We start from the raw sequence: 23,407 nt of genomic DNA, 5'->3' as shown, positions 1-23,407 counted from the left end.
CTTTCGGATTATTATTTGGACATGATGTGCGAAAAATGCTAATATCGGTATGACTTGAATAGGATTCTTGCCACAAATGCTCAAACATTAGCATTTGGAAACGGTGCCAGGGAAATGAAACAAAAACATCGATTGCTGTCCACCACATTCCGTTTGCTTTTGTCCAAGAAACGTTTTGCAACAGACTTGGCGGAATGACAATACCCGTGTTTACAGGGTAAAGAAATCAAAATGTATTTTTATTTGGGTGGCCTAACCCTTTATTCTAAGCCTAAAAGTTGAGAGAATGTGTAAGACTAAGAGATCCAAATAACTCATTTTTAAGAGGCTTAACATCGAGGCTAACTGCATTTGTTTAGTTAATATTTAAACACAATATACAAACCACCTTGAGTACAGTGGAACGCAGATCAACAATAGATTATGTACTGGTACAACGCATTAGCATACGGACTCATTCGTCCGGTCCGTCAAGGGTAAGATCCGTCCAAGGTTGCAGCTTGACAGGTCTGTAATTGCTTCTCGGTTATTTTATTTTCTCTTAACTACATGTTATCACGTATTAGGAGAAATTAATGCATAACGTATGTCCTCGTAAATCCTCAAGCGATTTGTCACATTGCTTGTTCGTTATAACAAGTAATAAAAGGTTAGCTCAGAAATGCATCATCTCATCAAAACAATTGGATCAGCCCAGTCGGTCATCTTTCGTGGAGATGAAACCGCGAGAATATTATGGGTCATGGTTAGAAGGGATCCCGATTTAGTCAAATTAACGCTCATTTTAGCTAAACCTTTAATTAACCTGAACTCAATTCTCCTTATCTGCTACGAGAAGTCAAATCTGACGTTAATTTGACGACAACTGGATCCCTTCTAGCGGTGACCAGAATGTGATTATGAGCAGCAGTAGTTCCTGGTTTAAGGTTTTTGTTATTGATTATTTGGAAAAAGATTGGGCGAAAGCTTGATTTTGATCTGCCCGTATGCAGATGATAAACGGTTTCAACTAGATTCCGTAGCCACAAAGTCACAATTGACTATATCATAACAAACATTTTTATGATATAGTAAACGCGTCGAACACACCGACAGTGTCTTTCGCAAAATAGGACGCAGCATCATCTAGATATGTGCGACAAAAGTTCAACATTCACCTGCTACCATTTCTGTCAAGCCGTCCACGCATACAGTTTTACACATACGTTTGGTAAATCCAACATATGCACTACACCGAACGCTCTGCAACAATGCTGCAAGGCAAATGCAGTGTTTCATTGGACATTAATGTAATTCTGGTGTACAAAAATGCAATAATGCTGTCGGTGTGTTCGAAGCGTTTCAGATTCTAGTTTTGGAAACCGAAAACTGTATGCAGATGGGGGCTTCCGATAACGCAATTTAGGAAATGTCTGCCTGAGTTATCTTATTGCATATAGGTTGGGTATTTCCCCCTAAATTCAATGATTTACTCTGAGCATTATAGGCTGCATTTCAAACTCATAATAGACACACCCTTGTCCACTTACCATCATCGCCTTATGCACTTGGGGGGAATCCTCGCAGCCATATTTGTCTTCGGTCCAAATGATTAGCCAAGCATGGGAAGTTTGCAACGTAAGCCCCTCAACCCTCATGATTTGAAAAGGCACACACCTGTCTATATAAGTTCAAACAGTTGACGGTGCATCTCAGAGCAAAAACCAAGTCATGAGGTCAACAGAATTGCCGTAGAGCTCTAAGACAGGATTGTTTCGAGACACAGATCTGAGGAAGAGTACCAAAACATTTCTGCAGCACTGAAGATCCCAAAAAACACAGTGGCCTCCATAATTCTTAATTGAAAGAAACCACCAAGACTCTTCTTAGAGCTGGCCGCCCGGCCAAACTGAGCAATCGGGAGAAGGGCCTTGGTCGGGGAGGTGACCAAAGCTTTGGTCGGGGAGGTGACAGAGCTCCGGAGTTTTTCTATGGAGACAGGAGAACCTTCCAGAAGGACAACCCCTGCAAGCACTCCACCAATCAGGCTTTTATGGTAGAGTGGCCAGATGGGAGCCACTCCTTGGTAAACGACACATGATAACCCGCATCAAAAGGACGCTGACCATTTGAAACAAGATTCTCTTTTCTAATGAAACCAAGAATTAACTCTTTGGCCTGAATGCCTCGTGTCACGTCTGGAGGAAACCAGGCACCGCTCATCACCTGGCCAATTCCATCCCTACGGTGAAGCATGATGGTGGCAGCATCATGCTGTAAAGATGTTTTTCAGTCAGGGACTGGGAGACTAGTCAGGATCAATGGGAAAGATGAACGGAGCAAAGTACAGAGAGATTCTTGATGAAAACCTGCTCCAGAGTGCCCAGGTTCACCTTCCAACAGGACAATGACCCTCAGCACACAGCCAAGACACCGCAGGAGTGGCTTCGGGACAACACTCTGAATGTCCAAGAGTGGCCCAGCCAGGGTCCGGACTTGAACCCGATCAAATATTTCTGGAGACCTGAAAATAGCTGTGAAGCGACACTCCCCATCCAACCTGACAGAGCTTGAGATACTCTGCAGAGAAGAATGGGAGAAACTTCCCAAATACAGGTGTGCCAAGATTGGCAGTGATTACAGCCTTGACGCTACAAAGGTGCTTGAACAAAGTATTGAGTAAAGAGTCTGAATACTAATGTGAATGTCATATTTCTTCTTTTTTTTATATAAGTTAGCTAAAATTTCTAAACATCTTTTTGCTTTGTCATTATGGGGTATTGTGTGTAGATTGATGAGGGAATTTTTTTTTTTTTGCCATTTCAGAATAAGGCGGTAACGTAACAAAATGTGGAAAAAGTCAAGGGTCTGAATACTTTCCGAATGCACTGTATGTTGAAAGTTTATGAATGTCATTTGTAATAAACTAGCCTATAAAAAACTGCCTGTAAAAGTCATACAAAGATATAACACCATTCAATTATATGTTTTTCCAGAACAAAAAAATGTGTTGTTAGCTAGCATCTTTCAATATTCCAGGTTTATTGATAGCCCTGATAAAAGACTCATTAGATTATGTGCTGCAACAGGACTAGACACTACTAGGCTATACTAACTACATATTATAAACTGGGTAGTTTGGCTCTGGGATTCTGAAAGCCGTGGCATATCAGACTCTATACCACGGGTATGACAAACCAATGTTTTTTTTCTGTTCAAATTATGTTGGTAACCAGTTTATAATAGCATTAAGTTACCTCGGGGGTTCGTGGTATATGGCCAATATACTATGGCTAAGGGCTGTGTCCAGGCACAACGCACTGCTTCGTGCTTATGAACAGCCCTTAGCCGTTGTATTTTGTTCATATACCACACCCCCCGGTTCTTATTGCTTAAATATAACACATTTCTTTATTGCTAAAATATATATTTTTTGTATTTCAAGTATGGAAGAGGACAGTCCGGAAGAGTTTCTTGCAGAGTTCAAGGAGAAACATCTAGGTGCTTGGGGAATTGTCCAGATAACTGCTGGCACAGGGCTAGCTGTCTATGCCATGTGGGCAGGGGTTCTCATGCCGGGATTTCGAAAAGTCCCTCTGAGGTTACAGGTAAGACCTGGGTTGTTTTCACTGGGGTGCAATTCAATTACAGAATTATCAGATATAAATATACTGAACAAAAATATAAATGTAACATATAACAATTTCAAAGATTTTACAGAGTTACTATTCATATAAGGAAATCGGTCACGTTAAATAAATTCATTAGGCCCTAATCTATGGATTTAACATGACTGGTGACAGATACCTTAAAAAGAAATGCAGGGGTGTGGATCAAAAAAACAGTCCGTATCTGGTATGACCACCATTTGCCTCATACCTCATCTCTTTTGCGTAGAGTTGATCAGGCGGTTGATTGTGGGCTGTGGAATGTTGTCCCACTAATCTTCAATAGCTGTGCGAAGTTACTGGATATCCAGAGCATCCCAAACTTGCTCAATCAATCAAATGTATTTATAAAGTACCTTCTTACATCAGCTGATGTCACAAAGTGATGTACAGAAACCCAGCCTAAAACCCCAAAACAGCAAGCAAAGCAGGTGTAGAAGCACGGTGGCTAGGGAAAACTCCCTAGAAAGGCTGGAAACGAGGAAGAAACCTAGAGAGAAACCAGGCTATGATGGGTGGCCAGGTCTCTTCTGGTTGTGCTGGGTGGAGATTATAACAGAATATGGCCAAGATGTTCAAATGTTCATAGATGCAATAATAATAATCACAGTGGTTGTAGAGGGTGCAACAGGTCAGTACCTCAGGAGTAAATGTCAGTTGGCTTTACATAGCAGATCATTCAGAGTATCTCTCCGCTCCTGCTGTCTCTAGAGAGTTAAAGACAGCAGGTCTGGGACAAGGTAGCACGTCCGGTGAACAGGTCAGTGTTCCATAGCCGCAGGCAGAACAGTTGAAACTGGAGCAGCAGCACGACCAGGCCAGCTCAATGGGTGACATGTCTCGTGAGTATGAAGGTCATGGAAGACCTGGGACATTTTAGCTTCCAGGAATTGTGTACGGATCCTTGCGACATGAGACCGCGCATTATCATGTCTACATGTGATGGCAGCAGATGAATGGCATGACAATGGGCCTCAGGATCTCATCACGGTATCTCTGTGTATTCAAATTGTTATTTGATAAAAGCAATTGTGTTCGATGTCTGTAGTTTATGCCTGCCCATACCATAACCCCACAGCCACCATGTGGCACTGTTCACAACGTTGATCAGCAAACCGCTCGCACACACAATGGCACACATGTGGTCAGCGGTTGAGGCTGGTTGGACATACTGCCAAATTCTCTAAAATGATGCTATACGTGGCTTATGATAGAGAAATTTATTTTAATGTTATCTGGCAACAGCTCTGGTGGATATTCCTGCAGTCAGCATGCTAATTGCATGCTCTCTCAACTTGAGACATCTGTGGCATTGTGTTGTGTGACAAAACTGCACATTTTCGTGGCCTTTTATTGTCCCCAGCACAAGGTGTGCCTCTGTAATGATCATGCTGTTTTAATCAGCTTCTTGATATGCCACACCTGTCAAGTGGATGGATTATCTTCTCAAATGAGAGCTGCTCACTAGCAGGGATGTAAACAAATGTGTGCACAATTTGAGAGAAATTAGCTTTTTGTGCATATGGAACATTTCTGCTATCTTTTATTTCAGCTCATGAAACATGGGACCAACACATTCATTACATGTTGCGTTTTATATGTTTGTTCATTGTATATTATGTAGATCCGACTTGTCTTTCTGTCATGAGGATTGGGGAATTGTGTCGGCTCTATAGTTTACGCTTCACTTTAAAGCATCCAGGTAAATACTTTATAATATGAGCCTTTATAATGTCTTATAATAGGGCTTATAATATGCTATTCCTTTCTTTATATCACATTTTTAAATGGGCAAGCTCCGTTCAATAACAAAGAGGGCTACCCGCCACTGTTTTGGTTATCAGCTGTGGGATGGGGCTGGAGAAATGTAATCAGTAACCACTCTCAAATTCATAGGCAGAGCTATGGATACAAGGACTGACCATCCATGATACCAAAATTATAGTTTTAACCATGACGCTATACAGGGTTTGTTTACAATGACATTGTTTACAAACAATAAAGTAAAATAAGCGTATATTTTGGATTCTGCTGAGGTACGCACAACAGTTGAACTGAGCCCATGAGGCTTTAATAAGTCATTCTTTGAGAATCTGTGGGTTTATCATTAAATGTAAAAGTCACAAAATGGATGTACTCTTCACAATTGCTATTTTTTTTATTAAATCAGAATCATTATAAGATGGGGATGAGCAACTCCAGTCCTTGGGGGGCCGGAGTGGTGTCAAACTGATTGCATTCTAAACTGTAGATCATCATTAGTTGATTATTGGAGTCAGGTGTGTTTGCTGGGGCTGGGGAAAATATGTGAGACCAATTAGGCCCCAAGGACTGGAGTAATTTAGCAGACACTCTTATCCTGAGCAATTTACAGTACTGAGGGCATGCATTTTCGTGCTTGTCTCCCGTGGGAATCAAACCCACAACTCTGGTGTTGGAAATGCCATGCTCTACCAACTGAGCCACACGGTACCATTGCTGCTTTTTTCTTGTTTTTCAAGTGAAGGTATTTTAAGGGAGTATGCGAGCACCTTTGTTCGGTTCGACAATCTGAGGTCAGCTAGGCGCCAGCCAAACTGAAGCATGCTGACGCCTTTATAAGACATAAGGGCCTTATACATGCTCATGACAACTTACAATGCATTATAACCTCATCGTAGTACATTGCATCTGTAGGCTTTTAAGTAAAGTGTTAAAGACATTTCTGTCTCCTAGTTCTGATAACCGATGTGGGTTGCGATATTTTCTGCAGGTGCCCTATCTCCCCGCCAGCAAGAAACAAGTGCGGAATGTGATGGCACTGCTGAGTGGTCGACATGGTAACCTTGTGGACTTGGGCTCCGGTGATGGCAGGATTGTAAGTAGGGCTGAGCGATGTGGCTAAAAATCATATATATATATTTTTCAAACTTATGGCCGATTCACAATATATCAACTCTAAATAAGATTTGTTGTATAATTAAAGGGAAGTTAGAAACCAATATACACAGGCAGTTAGAAAAGCCAAGGCTGGCTTTTTCAACCAGAAATTTGCTTCCTGCAACACAAACTCAAAAAAGTTCTGGGATATTGTAAAGTCCATGGAGAATAATAGCACCTCCTCCCAGCTGCCCACTGCACTGAGGATAGGAAACTCTGTCACCACGATAAATCCACTATAATTGAGAATTTCTATAAGCATTTTTCTACGGCTGGCCATGCTTTCCACTTGGCCACCCCTACCCCGGTCAACAGCACTGCACATCCCACAGCAACTCGCCCAAGCCTTCCCCATTTCTCCTTCTCCCAAATCCAGTCAGCTGATGTTCTGAAAGAGCTGCAAAATCTGGACCCCCACAATTCAGCCGGACTAGACAATCTGGACCCTTTCTTTCTAAAAAATATCTGCCGAAATAGTTGCAACCCCTATTACTAGCCTGTTCAACCTCTCTTTCGTGTCGTCTGAGATTCCCAAAGATTGGAAAGCAGCTGCGGTCATCCCCCTCTTCAAAGGGGGGACACTTGATCCAAACTGATAAAGACCTATATCTATCCTACCCTGCCTTTCTAAGGTCTTCAAAAGCCAGGTTAACAAACAGATCACCGACCATTTCGAAGTCCCACCGTGTCTTCTCCGCTATGCAAATCTAGTTTCTGAGCTGGTTATGGGTACACCTAAAGCCACGCTCAAGGTCCTAAATGATATCTTAACCGCCATCGATAAGAAATAATACTGTGCAGCTGTATTCATTGATCTGGCCAAGGCTTTCGACTCTGTCAATCACCACATCCTCATCGGCAGACTCAACAGCCTTGGTTTCTCAAATGATTGCCTCGCCTGGTTCACCAACTACTTCTCCGAGTTCAGTGTCAAATCTGAGTGCCTGTTGTCCGGGCCTCTGGCAGTCTCTATGGGGTGCCACAGGGTTCAATTCTTGGGCTGACTCTCTTCTCTGTATATATCAATGATGTCGCTCTTGCTGCTGGTGAGTCTCTGATCCACCTCTACGCAGATGACACCATTCTGTATACTTCAGGCCCTTCTTTGGACACTGTGTTAACAACCCTACAGATGAGCGTCAATGCCATACAACTCTCCTTCCGTGGCCTCCAACTGCTCTTAAATACAAGTAAAACTAAATGTATGCTCTTCATCCGATCGCTGCCTGCACCTGACTGCCCGTCCAGTATCACTACTCGGACGGTTCTGACTTAGAATATGTGGACAACTACAAATACCTAGGTGTCTGGTTAGACTAAAATCTCCTTCCAGACTCACATAAAACATCTCCAATCCAAAGTTAAATCTAGAATTGGCTTCCTATTTCGCAACAAAGCATCTTTCACTCATGCTGCCAAACATACTCTCGTAAAACTGACCATCTTACCGATCCTCGACTTTGGCGATGTCATTTACAAAATAGCCTCCAACACCCTACTCAACAAATTGGATGCAGTCTATCACAGTGCCATCCGTTTTGTCACCAAAGCCCCATATACTACCCACCACAGCGACCTGTACGCTCTCGTTGGCTGGCCCTCGCTTCATACTCATCGCCAAACCCACTGGCTCCAGGTCCTGCTAGGTAAAGACCTGCCTTATCTCTGATCACTGGTCACCATAGCTACACCCACCCTTAGCATGCGTTCCAGCAGGTATATCTCACTTGTCACCCCCAAAGCCAATTCCTCTTTTGGTCGCCTCTCCTTCCAGTTCTCTGCTGCCAATGACTGGAACGAACTACAAAAATCTCTGAAATTGCTTTAAGCACCAGCTGTCAGAGCAGCTCACAGATTACTGAAACTGTTTATAGCCCATCTATATATAGCCCAAACAACTACCTCTTCCCCTACTGTATTTATTAATTTATTTTGCTCCTTTGCACCCTCATCTATTGTCAAATCTACCATTCCAGTGTTTTAATTGCTATATTGTATTTACTTCGTCACCGTGGCCTATTTATTGCCTTTACCTCCCTTATCTCACCTCATTGGCTCACATTGTATATATACTTATTTTTCTACTGTATTATTGACTGTATGTTTGTTTTACTCCATGTGTAACTCTGTGTTGTTATATGTGTCGAACTGCTTTGCTTTACCTTGGCCAGATCACAATTGTAAATGAGAACTTGTTCTCAACTTGCCTACCTGTCACTCCCAGGCCATAGAGAGGCTTTTAATCTTTATTTTGGTTTGGCCAGGGTGTGACTAGGGTGGGCATTCTAGTTTCTTTATTTCTATGTTTTCTTTTTCTTTGTTTTTGGCCGAGTGTGGTTCTCAATCAGAGGCAGCTGTCTCTGATTGGGAATCATACTTAGGCAGCCCTTTTCCCACTTGTGTTTTGTGGGTAGTTCTTTTCTGTATAGTTTATTTGCCTTACAGAACTGTTTGTTTTTCACTTTGTTATTTTGTTCGGGTGTTTTGATCATTAAATATCATGAACACTTCCCATGCTGCGCTTTGGTCCATGCCTTCTGACGAGACACGTAACACGACCTGGTTAAATAAATAAAATAAAAGGGTAAAATACACTTAATTTCAAACAGTAAAATTATAAATATGCTAAATATAAGCCTTCCACAACCGTAAGACCCGCTAATAATTTAATTATTTAAAAAAAAACATAGTTTATGGCATGTAAATATATTAGGCTATTGTTATCATATAGAAACATAATTGAATATTGTACATAATACTAGCATCAACATACATGATTGTTTAATTCAAAAGGAAGCTTGTGGAAGGCTACCCAAAATTTTTGACCCAAGTTAAACAATTTAAAAGCAATGCTACCAAATACTAATTGAGTGTATGTTAACTTCTGACCCACTGGGAATGTGATGAAAGAAATAAAAGCTGAAATAAATCATTCTCTCTACTATTATTCTGACATTTCACATTCTTAAAATAAAGTGGTGGTCCTAACTGACCTAAGACAGGGAATTTTTACTTGGATTAAATGTCAGGAATTGTGAAAAACGGAGTTTAAATGTATTTGGCTGAGGTGTATGTAAACTTCCGACTTCAACTGTACATTAAAATTTATCTAATTAATTTAACATATCGCCCAGCTCTAATTTTAAGTTTGGGCGTGCCCCTGTAGATATGGAATGGGTACCTGTGTATGCTGAATCTGTAAGCTGCAACAGGGCTTTGGTGTCCACAAGGTACGGTGTGTGCATGTGTGAAAGAGAGAGAAACGGTACCTTTGTTGAGAACCAAGTTCATGTTTTTATCTTTTCAGGTGCTGGAAGCACACAAACACGGCTTTGGTCCCACAGTAGGATACGAACTCAACCCCTGGTTAGTTCGTCTAGCTAACTTCCACGCATGGAGAGCAGGCCATTATGGAAAGGTGTTGTATCGGCAGGAAGACCTCTGGAAGGTGTGAAACAGGCAGATGTTATGTGTCTTTTTCCCAACCCTAAACCAACTGCTAGCTTCTTCACTTCAGATCTAAGAGGATTAGATAGGTAAACTATATGGCCAATAGCTTAATCTTGCACTCTGATAGGCTTGTTGGAATTTTCAGCATATTGCTTACACCAATCCAATTATTTAAAAACTACATACATGTCCGGGGGGCAGGGGCTAGGGGTTGATTAAGTTTTGAATTGAGTTCACATGTTTGGTTGTTGGTAAAACTCATCCACATATGTTATACCTTTTTCACTATTGCTAGTTCCACAAAGAGTTACGACTAGTTGTTTTACCAAGCTTTATTGTTAGGGCCCAGAGTTTTTCCAGATTAGGTCAGGAAAAACACAGGACCCTACTTACTGTAGTTTCTTGGTTACTCTTATTTGTTTTTGGTCACTGTTTGTGTTGCTTTGTTCAGTTACATTCAAAGAGGACATGTTTACACTGTAAAAAATAAAATGGTGATAAAAATAAATAAAATGTGGCTAATAGATACGTTGATTTTTGGATGATGATATTTGCATTTCTCATTCCAGGTGGACCTTACTGAGTGTAAGAATGTTACTGTGTTTTTGGCCCCCAGCGTGGTAAGTCTTTTTGCATTGACACACATTATTAATTAATGTGTGCAGACGATACAGATACTCAGCCATAGCGGTCAAACCATTTGCTCAGTAAGTTGGAGCATGGCGCCACTGGTGACGAGGTTGAGGGGTCAATTCCCATATCATCTGGCAGCTGGAACAAAAACATCTGTTAGCTAGCTATAAATTAATAGACAGCTGCTAGCCAACTGATTTGAAAAACAGACAGCTGGATGAATATGTGTGTATGTGTTTGCCTAGCTCTCTTTATTGCAGGAGAAGATGGAGGCTGAGCTTCCAGATGACGCCCTGGTCGTAGCCGGTAGGTTTCCCTTCACTGAGTGGACTCCATGCAGGATTGAAGGAGATGGTGTCGACAGAGCTTGGGCCTATACCATGCAGGCCCAAAGACTGCCAGCAGGGAGTGCTGTGCTACCTGTACCGAAAGAGTTGAAATCACCAGTGTGAACTGAAAGTAAGAGAACCAAGTAACTGTCTGGACCAGGAAGACATGAGACATAAGCATGAATGTTTGTATGATGGAAGAAACCATTGGTAGTCTGAGGAGGAGGGACAAAACATTTTCATCTACATGGGTTGACACAAGTTGCTGACTGAGACCCACTCCTCACAGTGTTGAATTGGTAGTTAGGGACCTTTTCTCAATTGGATTTTCTCAATTCCTTGCCTCCGTCCTCTCCTCGCCTTTTGAAAACAACAGCTGTTTCAAATGGGGTGTGGTTGATTTCAAAACTCTTCGTAATAGGAATTGAGAAAAGACCAGGGAGTGAGATGCCATCTGAGTATATGAACCTGTTAACAGATAAACTACCAAGCACATGGTACAATCCAGACATCTTTAAAAACCATACCTCTTCCACATTTGTTACGTTACAGCCTTATTCTAAAATGGATTAAATGAAACCATGTCCTCTTCAATCTATACACAATACCATAAAGACAAAGCAAAAACAGGTTTTAGAAATTTTAGCAAATTTATTCAAAATAAAACCAGATACCTTATAAACATAAGTATTCAGTCCCTTTGCTAGGAAACATGAAATTGAGCAAAGGTGCATCTTGTGTCCATTGATCATCCCTGAGATGTTTCTACATCTTGATTGGAGTCGACCTGTGGTAAATTCAATTGATTGGACATGATTTGGAAAGGTACACACCCGTCAATGAACTCAGCAAAAAAAGAAACATCCTCTCATGGTCAACTGCATTTATTTTTAGCAAACTTAACATGTGTATGTGTATGTGTAAATATTTGTATAAACATAACAATATTCAACAACTGAGACAAACTGAACAAGTTCCAAAGACATGTGACTAACATAAATGGAATAATGTGTCCCTGAACAAAAGGGGGGTCAAAATCAAAAGTAACAGTCAGTATCTGGTGTGGCCACCAGCTGCATTAAGTACTGCAATGCATCTCCTCAAGGACTGTACCAGATTTGCTGTGAGATGTTACCCCAATCTTCCACTAAGGCACCTGCAAGTTCCTGGACATTTCTGGGGGGAATGGCCCAAGCCCTCACTCTCTGTTCCAACAGAGCCCAAACCTGCTCAATGGGATTGAAATCCGGGCTCTTCGCTGGCCATGGCAGAACACTGACATTCCTGTCTTGCAGGAAATCACACACAGAATGAGCAGTATGGCTGGTGGCATTGTCATGCTGGAGGGTCATGTCAGGATGAGCCTGCAGGAAGGGTACCACATGAGGGAGGAGGATGTCTTCCCTGTAACACATAGCGTGAAGTTTTCCTGCAATGACAACAAGCTCAATCCGACAATGCTGTGACACACCGCCCCAGACCATGACGGACCCTCCACCACCAAATCGATCCCGCTCCAGAGTATAGGCCTCGGTGTAACGCTCATTCCTTCGAATTCCTTCGAAACCCGAATCCGACCATCACCCCTGGTGAGACAAAACCATGACTCGTCAGTGAAGAGGGCAGCAGGTAGCCTAGTGGTTAGATCATTGGACTAGTAACCGAAAGGTTGCAAGATCGAATCCCCGGGCTGACAAGGTAAAAACCTGTCGTTCTGCCCCTGAACAAGGCAGTTAACCCACTGTTCTTAGGCCGTCATTGAAAATTAGAATTTGTTCTTAACTGACTTGCCTAGTAAAAAACAAAACAAAACAAACTTTTTGCCAGTCCTGTCTGGTCCAGCGGCAGTGGATTTGTGCCCTTAGGCGTTGTTGTTGCCGGTGATGTTTGGTGAGGACCTGCCTTCCAACAGACCTTCAAGTCCTCAGTCCAGTCTCTCTCAGCATATTGCGGACAGTCTGAGCACTGATGGAGGGATTGTGCGTTCCTGGTGTAACTTGGGCAGTTGTTGTTGCCATCCTGTACCTGCCCACAGGTGTGATGTTCGGGTGTACCGATCCTGTGCAGGTGTTGTTACACGTGGTCTGCAATTTATTGCCCTGGCCACATTTGCAGTCCTCATGCCTCTTTGCAGCATGCATAAGGCACATTCATGTTTTTCAGATCAGGAGAAAGGCTTCTTTAGTATCCTAAGTTTTTGGAACTGTGACCTTAATTGCCTACCGTCTGTAAGCTGTTAACGTCTTAATGACAGTTCCACAGGTGCATGTTCATTAATTGATTATGGTTCATTGAACAAGCATGGGAAACAGTGATTAAACCTTTTACAATGAAGATCTGTGAGGTTATTTGGATTTTTACTAATTATCTTTGAAAGACAGGGTCCTGAAAGAGGGACATTTCTTTTTTTGCTGAGTTTATAAGGTCCCACAGTTGACAGTGCATGTTAAAGAAAAAAAACAAGCCATGAGGTCAAAGGAATTATCCATAGTGCTCTGAGACAGGATTGTGTCGAGGTACAGATCTGGGGAAGGGTACCAAAACATTTCTACAGCATTGAAGGTCCCAAAGAACACAGTGGCCACCATCATTCTTAGATAGAATAAGTTTGGAACCCCCGAGACTCTTCCTAGAACTGAGCCATCGGGGAGAAGGGCCTTGGTCAGGGAGGTGACCAAGAACCCAATGGTCACTCTGACAGAACTCCAGAGTTCGTCTGTGGAGATGGGAGAACCTTCCAGAAGGACAACCCCTGCAGCACTCCACCAATCAGGCCTTTATGGTAGAGTGGTCAGATAGGAGCCACTCCTCATTAAAATGCACATGACAGCCTGCTTGGAGTTTACTAAAATGCATCTAAAGACTCACAGACCATGAGAAACAAGATTATCTGGTCTGATGAAACCAAGATTTAACTCTTTGACCTGAATGCCAAGCGTCACATCTGGAGGAAACCTGGCACCATCCCTACGGTGAAGCATGGTGATGGCAGAATCATGCTGTGGGGATGGTTTTCAGCGACTGTGAGACTAGTCTGGACCAAGGGGAAAGATGAACGGAGCAAAGTACAGAAATCCTTGATGAAAATCTGCTCCAGAGCGCTCAGGACCTCAGGACTGGGGCAAAGGTTCACCTTCCAAAAGGACAACGACCAGCCAAGACAATGCAGGAGTAGCTTTTGGACAAGTCTCTGAATGTCCATGAGTGGCCCATCCGGAGCCCGGACTTGAACCCGATCGAACATTTCTGGGGAGACCTGAAAATAGCTGTGTAGCGATGCTCCCCATCCAACCTGACAGAGCTTGAGAGGATCTGCAGAGAAGAATGGGATAAACTCCCCAAGTACAGGTGTGCCAAGCTTGTAGCGTCATACCCAAGACGACTCAAGGCTGTAATCTCTGCCAAAGGTGCTAAAACAAAGTACTGAGTAAAGGGTCTGAATACTTATGTAAATGTCATATTTCAGTTTTTATTTTTAATACATTTACAAAATATTCTAAACCTGTTTTTGCTTTGTAGGGTATTGTGTGTAGAGTATTGTTTGTAGATTGATGAGAAAAAAATACATTTTATAATAAGGCTGTTATGTAACAAAAAATGTAAAAAAAGTCTAGGGGTCTGAATACTTTCCGAGTGCACTGTATATCATGGTCATAAAGGCATATGAAGTAACAAGTTATGGAGCAAACACATAGGTTGTAATATGTATGCACACAGGCGCTATCACAAACGCTCTACACACATGTACATTGTAATATTGTTGTATGGTGGTATTATACATATGTACTGGTGTACTAATGTTATGATGGACTGTTTTATATTTTGTTTCATGTGTATTAAAATTTCCTTAATGTGTTTGGACCTCAGAAAGAGTAGCTGCTGCCTTGGCAAAAGCTAATGGGGATCGCTAATAAATACAAATACTAATATGTGTTTTTTTATGATTTCCACGGTGATTTAACCCACGCATCACTACCAATCAAACCAAGCCCTCAGTTAAGAGCTAGATTGTAGCTTCAACGGTTTTAAGACTAATAAGATTGAGTTTTCACCAGATCATCAAAAGTCAACCTTTTTTTGGCGTTATATGTGACATACAAAAATATATAGATCTGGAGTGAGTTTGTTTAGCACGAGGCAAAGGACATTTGGGGGGAAACACACCTGATCAGGCATAAATGATTATGGTGAGGCCATCATTCCCCAGGGGCTCCTTGTGTGCCTGATTCTGATTTAAGATTGGTGTGTTTATTTAGCCCTCTGCAGACAGAAACAGCATCTAACTGAAAATATTAATGTGGGTTTATAAAGCCCACTCGGGCCACTCCAGACAATGGCAGTCAGAGCCAGGTGGTGGCTGAGATTCAGACTAGTGTCTCTCAGCATCTCAGATCTCAATTTTGGTACACCGGTGTCACTGCTCTGATGCATCACTCAGACATTTCTGGGGGTAATGGGCATTTAACAAACCTTATATTGCTGAGTGTCTTCAAAGAAAGAAAAAGGTGCATGGGGCCAAGGTTCTGATGGGGTGGAGGGAAGCATGTGGGGTTGATATTGATATGTGTGTGCTGTAAATTGATAACATAATTCCTATTCTAAATGTGCCACCCTTAGTGGGACGTTTGCAAATAGAGATAGTCTTGTGAAAATATTTAATGTAATACGCTATATTTTGTTTGTGGCCGGCGGACTCATCCGGCTCAAGATTAAAATGTTACTTCCGGTGGGGAGGGGCTGATTCACCGGGAGGAAGTTGCGACTTCAAGGCCTCAGGCTCAGTACAGCAGCTCAAAAGCAACCAGTTAGCTTAGCCAAAGCTAACACTGGGTCTGGGCAGAGCCGCTTCAGGAGAATAACACAGAAAACAGGAACAAGCACGATGCTGTAAATTCAGTTTGTATCAGATTTTCCGGAGCACTTACGCCGTAAACCCCTCAAACAGACAATCTTTAATGCGTGCTTTATTTTTAACCGGGATTCCCACTGCAACAGCTAGGCAGACTTAGCTACATGTCTGGTTCACCTCCACTAAACCCCGTGTAGCAACATTATCAACAATAGCAAGGGTCGTCTCTTAAAAAGCCATACATTGTATCGACATCTAGATTAACAAATTACTTTTCCTGCATTTTTATGATGCAATGTCGCGATGTCTTGTAGTCGCGAGTGGGCCCATTGCCACAACATGAGCCTCTGCCGGTGTAGCCAACACTTCAAGTAGCCTGCTTGCTACACATATTTATTGGACGTCTGGAGAGCCATCAAAATTAACTCCGAACATGGTGAGTATGGGTTTTAGTTTGCCACATTATTACAGTTAACTAGCTAATTAACATATCAGGAAATGGATACTATTAAAAATCCAATACATAGCGGACAATGTAGAATAGATGTAGACTTCAGCAAAGCGATAACTAAACAGAAATGGTCTTATTTTACTGAGTAATGTTATAATATTTTTATGAAAATGTGAAACCCTTAGTATTGAGTCATATCCATTTATTGCACTCATTATTTGCATGTGTTAGTTACCAGTATAGTCAAATGTGGCGTATCATATCTTTAAAGCTTTCTAACTTATCAATTCAACGATATTTTCCCAGTATATAATTCTGGAAGGAGATATATTTTAAACAGCATTCAAACCCTGTCGCACAAGATAACGGTTCTTGTTTGTGCTCCACACATGAGTAGGCTACCTGGTTTCCGGGATGTGTGTCGAATTCGTCTGTCTGCGACACAAGACGCCCATCTTGCAAGACCAAATATTTGCATTGAGTAATCCTTGCATGTTGCGGCCCATTTGAAGAATTCGGGCCTTTATGATCTGCAAGATGCTTCAGATATGCAGAGGAATCACTATATTCCTTTTTGCTATACTGTCGTTCCTTACTCAAATGCTAATAATTGAACAATTCTCTCTTAAATAGTGAATTGACATTTTAGTTGTCATCACAGAGCCCCTTTGCTGCTAGTTTAGTGCATAACATTATACTATGATTATGAATGGCAGTTGAGTGGATAGTACCAATGGGATGAGGAAGTTAGTGAGTATTTTCCATATGCGTCACAGTGAAGCATCTGTCCTATGCCCTATGCAATTTGGATGAATTTATGACATCCATTTGACCTTACTGCCCCTAAAGCTGTGTGTACACTACATGACTTTCAAAATCCTAACATTGTTGAGCTTCTCACATTAAACAACCGTCATTCCTGTCGTCGTCCCCCCCCCCCCCCCCCCAACGTAGTGGTGCGCAGACTAATCAATGTGACACAGATGGGGGTCACAAGATTTTTCACTTGGTTGTGAGGATTCTCGATACCATGCTGTCTTGCAAAAATAATTATGTGATTTCATTTTAACGTAGTTAGAATGAGCTGTGGCTCAAATGCAGCCTCGTTAATGTTTTCAGTCAGACATTCACACCTGCCATACAGAGTTGAAATACACTATATATACAGAAGTATGTAGACAGCCCTTCAAATTAGTGGATACTACTATTTCAGCCACACCTGTTGCTGACAGGTGTATAAAATCAAGCACACAGCCATGCAATCTCCTTAAACCAACATTGGGAGTAGAATGGTCTTACTGAAGAGTTCAGTGACTTTCAACATGGCACTGTCATAGGATGCCACCTTTCCAACAAGTCAGTTCATCCTGCCTAGTTAAATTAAGGTTAAATAGAGCTGCCCTGGTCAACTGTAAGTGCAGTTATTGTGAAGTGGAAACGTCTAGGAACAACAACGGCTCAGCCGCGAAGTGGTAGGCCACATAAGCTCACAAGAATGGGACCACTGAGTTCTGAAGTGAGTAAAAACCATCTGTCCTCAGTTGCAACACTCACTACTGAGTTTCAAACAGCCTCTGGAAGCAGCTTCATGAAATGGGTTTCCATGGCCGAGCAGCCCAAGATCACCATGTTCAATGCCAAGCTGCGGCTGGAGTGGTGTAATGCTTGCTGCTATTGGACTCCGGAGAGATGGAAACACCTTCTCTGGAGTGTTGAATCACGCTTCACTATCTGGCATTCCGATAGACAAATCTGGGATTGGAGGATGCCAGGAGAACGCTACCTGCCCCAATGCATAGTGCCAGCTGTAAAGTTTAATGGAGGAAGGACAATGGTCTGCGGTTGTTTTCCATGGTTCGAGCTAGGCCCCTTATTTCCCGTGAAGGGAATACTTTTGGTCATGTAGTGTGTGTAGCCTATACATTTTGAATTCAATAACATTGCTTGTGAACTTCAGAGCTGTAACAATTTGATGCTTTGGTTAAAGGCTACAAACGCATATGAGTAGTAGTCATCGCCCATGCTCGAGAGTCTACACATTCTGGGTGACATTATCATCACATTGGCGAGCTCTCATTGGCTCTTCCTGATCGCTGTTCAAAATCTTTCGTTGCATATCTCACACTACAACAGCATTGCAGATTTTGTGCTGATAAAATCAAACATGTTTGAAAATATCCGTACTGCTCAAAGACTGGATCGGTAGCCCCGAGATTGTCTCTCTGACCCACTCACATTCAATGTGCGTCGGTGAGAGCCGCAAGCCCCGAGTAGGCAACAACATCGGGATTTATTCTCTGATCTCAAACTAAATCGTGGCCAAAATCGTGTAGTGCATTCCCGGCTTAATGAAACTGTCGTCAGTGTGCAGCTAACTGGGTAGTTTCCTCCACTGTCCCTGTCCCCATACCGGGCTCCAACTAGTGATCCTCTGATCGCAAACCCTCGAACCCCCTTGACAACGTACCAACCAATTGAGCTAAAGAAAACTATCCAATTCACTAGCTCCATTGGCACAATTGTAAGCTAGCGGTGGAGTGAGTTTAGGTCACATTCTAAACTCTGATAAACAAACAATTTTTTTCTTAAAGCTCTCTACCTATCGCTCATATTTTCCAATTCCTATTCCCCGCCTTTCTATCATTCCTCGCTCCCTTCCTCCTTTGATCCGGCAGGCATCATCAGAGGAGAGCTCACTGCGCGCTCTGGAGAGTCTCATGACAGAGTTCTTCCACAGCTGTACAACCAACGAGCGCAAGAGAGAGATTGGTGAGTGTGGCACTGGTGGTAGTACTGTACCAAATTTGATATGGGTGCAGAAACTTGAATATTCAAAAGTATTGTTGTGCAACCATCTGAGCAAGTCTGACCACCCTTATGACATTTAGCATTATAGTAGGATGGACCAGAGCCATGTACTGTGGTGCACTTGATATGTGATTTTAAAATTGTCATGAACTGTTTCTCTCCATCATTAGAGCATGCATGCACTCAGGTCAACCAATAGAGGCCAAGTCTAACTAGCTAAGCTTCTCATGATGATGTATTGCTTGTTTGTTTTTTGCATTTTAAGCTCTTTGACATTCTTATTAAAAGCACTATAGAAATGTTATTATATTTGTGAAAAGTTGTCATAATTACCTTTTTATGTAAGCAATGACTTGAAATGACTCCCCAATTATTTTTTTATCATGTGCTTCCTTTATTTCTGCCCTTTCTGCAGAAGAGCTGCTGAATAACTTTGCTCAGCAGATGGGAGCTTGGCGCCACTGCTTGTACTTCCTCTCCAACACTCGCAACGAGTATGTGATGATGTACAGTCTCACAGTATTTGAGGTAAGTTCATTTGGTGAATGTTATGAATAGTCGAAATCAAGTCAAATGTTATTGGTCACATACACATGGTTAGCAGATGTTAATGCCGGTGTAGCGAATTGCTTATGTTTCTAGTTCCGACAGTGCAGTAAAATCTAGCAATTTCACAACTAGCTAATACACTAAAATGTAAAGGGTTGGAATAAGAATATGTACATATAAATATATGGATGAGTGAAGGCCGAGCGCCATAGGCAAGATGCAATAGATGGTATAAAATACAGTATAAACATATGAGATGAGTAATGTAAGATATGTAGACATTATTAAAGGGGATTTTTTTTTTTTATGACTAGTGATCCATTTATTAAAGTGGCCAATGATTTCGAGTCTGTATGTAGGCAGCAGCCTCTCTGTGTTAGCGATGGCAGTTTAATAGTCTGGTGGCCTTGAGATAGAAGCTGTTTTTTAATCGGTCCCAGCTTTGATGCACCTGCACTGACCTCACCTTTTGGATGCTAACGGGGTGAACAGGCAGTGGCTCGGGTGGTTGTTGTCCTTGATGATCATTTTGGTCTTCCTGTGACATCGGGTGGTGTAGGTGTCCTGGAGGGCAGGTAGTTTGCCCCCGTGATGCGTTGTGCAGACCTCACGACGCATCACCGTGTCCAAGAGTAATAAGAGCACAACATTACATAGCAATGGTTATTTTAATGGGGCTGCTTTCTGTTGATAAATAAACTCTAGACATTTTCAGTACTTAATGCAAATGTCACACATTGACATTTTCAGAACATGAGATCTCGTGTTAAAGAAATCTCTTTGCTCGGAGATACAGGACTTTAAACTATAGTTTATTTGATACTAAACTAACATTGGCTAACCTGTTGATAGTTCTATTGGTAAAGCTGTATTTAAGGCTAAGCTTGTTGTGACATGGTAGTGGTGTGAAGCTTGATTAGATCAGAGGAAGGGTGACATGCTTTGTTTCTATGGGTTTTTGCAGCTATGGGCTACACTTTCTCAGAGTAGTAGTTTCCTGGGTGATGATTGTAGCGTCATAATTGGAATTTTGTACGTTGGTTTTGAATTTGTATTCTGTTTGTTGGAACTTGTACTGTGTATGTTTTCAACATCACTTTGCTTGATGATCATAAGGGTCTCATGTTTCCATAGAAATGGGTCTCTCCAAGAGGTTCTTGGATTCATGTCCTTTGTGTAGGCTCATTGGTGTTTGATGACTGTTGTTGAATACATTAACGTTGTAGTCACTATGCAGATATATTTTTGGAACCTCCAAACAAGAAGTTCCCTCGTGAAAAGAAACTTACCATAATTGCTGGACTATTAAGCGCACCTGAATATAAACCGCACCCACTGAATTATTAAAAAATATGTATTTTGTACATAAATAAGCCGCACATGTCTTTAAGCCGCAGGTGCCTACCGGTACATTGAAACAAATGAACTTGGTCACCATCTTCCTCCTCCTGTGCACTAAAACCACTGAAGTCATCTCCTTCGGTGTCGGGAGTTGAATAGCCTCAGAATTGCTTCATCCGATGTTGGATTGTTTTCATTGTCGCTCTCTTCACTTTCATCCGGAGGCAAATACCCCGCTGAGCTCATGCTGCCCCTTCACCACGCAGCAGTCCAGCCTTTCGAAACCCGTTGATGATAGTGGATTTTTTTGACAATGCTCCACGCTGTCAGGACCCACTGGCAGACTTGACCATAAGTTGCTCTTCGCATGCAGCCCGTTTTAGTGAAGGATTTCTCCCCACTTGTCATCCAAGCCTCCCACTGAACAAGGAGCGCCACCTTAAATGCACGATTTACACTGATGTCGAGTGGCTGCGAATACTTTGGGCCATCTGCTTTTCTTCCCTCTGAAAGGTTTGTTGTCTATTTGCACTGAGTCAGTTCCTCACGCTGCTGTTTCCAACGTCTTATCATCGACTCATTAAGGCCAAACTCCCGTGCAGCAGCTCTATTTCCTTTTCCAACAGCCAGATCGATCGCCTTCAACTTGAAAGCTGCATCATATGCATTTCTCCGTGTCTTTCTCCGTGTCTCAGAATGATGGGAAGTTTGAGCGCGCTCGATTTATGTCACATTATGTGACGGTGCTCAGTTTTTTGGTGGCATGAATCTTGTGAAAGCGGGAAAAATCCATAAATTAGCCGCGTCATTGTATAAACCGCGAGGTTCAAAGCGTGGGAATAAAGTAGCGGCTTATAGTCCGGAAATTACTGTACTCTAGTCTGTATTTTTATATGTGCATCAGTGCATGGCTGACTTCCTAACGTCGTTGAGTCAACTTACCTGGTAATACAAGGGTTAAATAAAATGAGGCATATCACAAATGAAACATTTTTTTTAGTTTAAACAATTTCCAAATATATATTTTTCCATTTAAACGATCAGAAAATTCATAAAATTCCATGTGAATTCACAATGCAGCTGCCTACAACGGTTTGGGTCTTATGGTGCGTTCCTTTCAGATGGTTAAGCATTGTACCTGTACTAACATCACCCCAATTCCACCTCACAAAGTTTGCATTTCCTTCTCGTTTAACTTGTTATAGTATTGCCTTACAGGACTTCGCTGCTGTAGCCTTTTTTCCAACTGTTAACAACAATGACGTAGTGATGGTGAGCCGTCTTCAAAATAATTGATTCCTCCCAGTGTCGACTCCCATTTCTAAGTGTCAAGATTCAATTCCGCTATGAATAGACTTCCAAGATTCTGTATTTTTGGACAGAGGAGACTGTTTAGTTGCCGTGCTTTCGAGAACACAAACATTCACATCTTTCATAGCGAGCTAGCAAGGGATGGAGAGAGATGGGCACAGTATAGGCAGGTTGTCTGCCTAGTGGCCGGTCTGAATCGTGCACTAGGTCTATCGACAATCAAAAGCTATATCTCGCAATTACTTAGATTGCAATGTTTTCAACTTCAGTAAAGCAGGGCCCATCAATGAATAGGCTAGGATATTGAGATGAGTGAGATGCAACACTGCTCTCACAGTCACACAAAGTATCTGCGCGTGTGCATGGGTTCACTTCACGCTCTTCACAGTATCACTAAATTGATCACTGACAGTTTGATTTGCTCGTTCTCTGCTGCGCAGTACAGTCATATCGGACTAAGATCATAACATGGTGTCAGAAGTGCTTCAACCTTGTCAAATGTAAGACCGAAGAGATTATTTCAAGGAAAATAATGTTCCTTGAGTTTAGACTGACGAAAAGTAGCCAACTGCTCTCTCTCGTCATTGAGTAGAGCACCCGAATCGGAGCCATTGCTATGGTTACTCACCGACTCAGCTACCATGAGCAGAATGCATGCAGAGCGAGGTGCCTGCGCACAGGGAGTCTGCGAGTGAGGGGAGCAGCTAATGGATTTACTAACAGAAGAGATTATTTCTGGTTTCGGGCAGGGCCGGGTTTTAAATTTGGCAGAAGCAATCGGGTCTGGGTAGATTGGGTAGGGTCTGAATGTCGCGGGCATGGGTAGGGCTTAAAATGCGTGCCTGTGCAGGGCTCTACATGGTAGCCAGGGCACAAGAACAGTGGCGAAGTGCAGCCTTGCGCTCCACTCTTAGTTGTTGTGGAAATTGACCCACTATGTGGTTTACTTTCTGCATGTACGTGATATCGCAGAGTATAACTTTAGATGACACAGCTTTCCCCAGGCCTTTCATATCCTATCGTCTAGTTAGGCTGTAACACAGAAAATAAAATGTTTAGTGTTAACTGCACCGTGATTTTAAATTTTGTTAATGTTAAGGATCCCAATTTTGTTTTAACA

General features: G+C 42.2%; 2 protein-coding genes and 1 long non-coding RNA gene across 4 annotated transcripts in view; 2 read left to right on the top strand and 1 right to left on the bottom strand.

The window, feature by feature from the left end:
• LOC135556054 (uncharacterized) overlaps positions 1-1,612 on the bottom strand; it is a 102,120-nt gene extending 100,508 nt beyond the window's left edge. The window contains exon 1 of the long non-coding RNA XR_010457939.1: positions 1,530-1,612. This is a non-coding gene — a long non-coding RNA (uncharacterized LOC135556054). The remainder of the gene's footprint in view (positions 1-1,529) is intronic.
• On the top strand, positions 423-14,907 carry antkmt (adenine nucleotide translocase lysine methyltransferase). 2 transcript variants are annotated; one of them, XM_064988937.1, is made up of 6 exons: positions 423-507; positions 3,425-3,587; positions 6,400-6,504; positions 9,874-10,014; positions 10,586-10,636; positions 10,895-14,907. In XM_064988937.1, the coding sequence occupies exons 2-6, from the start codon at positions 3,426-3,428 to the stop codon at positions 11,099-11,101; spliced, it is 666 nt and encodes a 221-aa protein (XP_064845009.1). In that variant the 5' UTR covers positions 423-507; position 3,425; the 3' UTR covers positions 11,102-14,907. The 2 variants fall into 2 exon arrangements, with proteins under 2 accessions (XP_064845009.1, XP_064845010.1); XM_064988938.1 differs by lacking the exon at positions 6,400-6,504.
• Positions 14,908-15,719: 812 nt separating this feature from the next.
• xpo6 (exportin 6) overlaps positions 15,720-23,407 on the top strand; it is a 75,705-nt gene continuing 68,017 nt past the window's right edge. The window contains exons 1-3 of the mRNA XM_064988924.1: positions 15,720-16,263; positions 18,954-19,047; positions 19,502-19,614. Coding sequence (XP_064844996.1) covers positions 16,261-16,263; positions 18,954-19,047; positions 19,502-19,614 — 210 coding nt within the window. The 5' untranslated portion in view covers positions 15,720-16,260. The remainder of the gene's footprint in view (positions 16,264-18,953; positions 19,048-19,501; positions 19,615-23,407) is intronic.

Source organism: Oncorhynchus masou, chromosome 15, assembly GCF_036934945.1.
Source record: "Oncorhynchus masou masou isolate Uvic2021 chromosome 15, UVic_Omas_1.1, whole genome shotgun sequence".
NCBI classification, from domain to species: domain Eukaryota; kingdom Metazoa; phylum Chordata; class Actinopteri; order Salmoniformes; family Salmonidae; genus Oncorhynchus; species Oncorhynchus masou.
The sequence above is the reverse complement of the archived record's forward strand: the minus strand, read 5'-3'. Positions and strand labels throughout refer to the sequence as shown.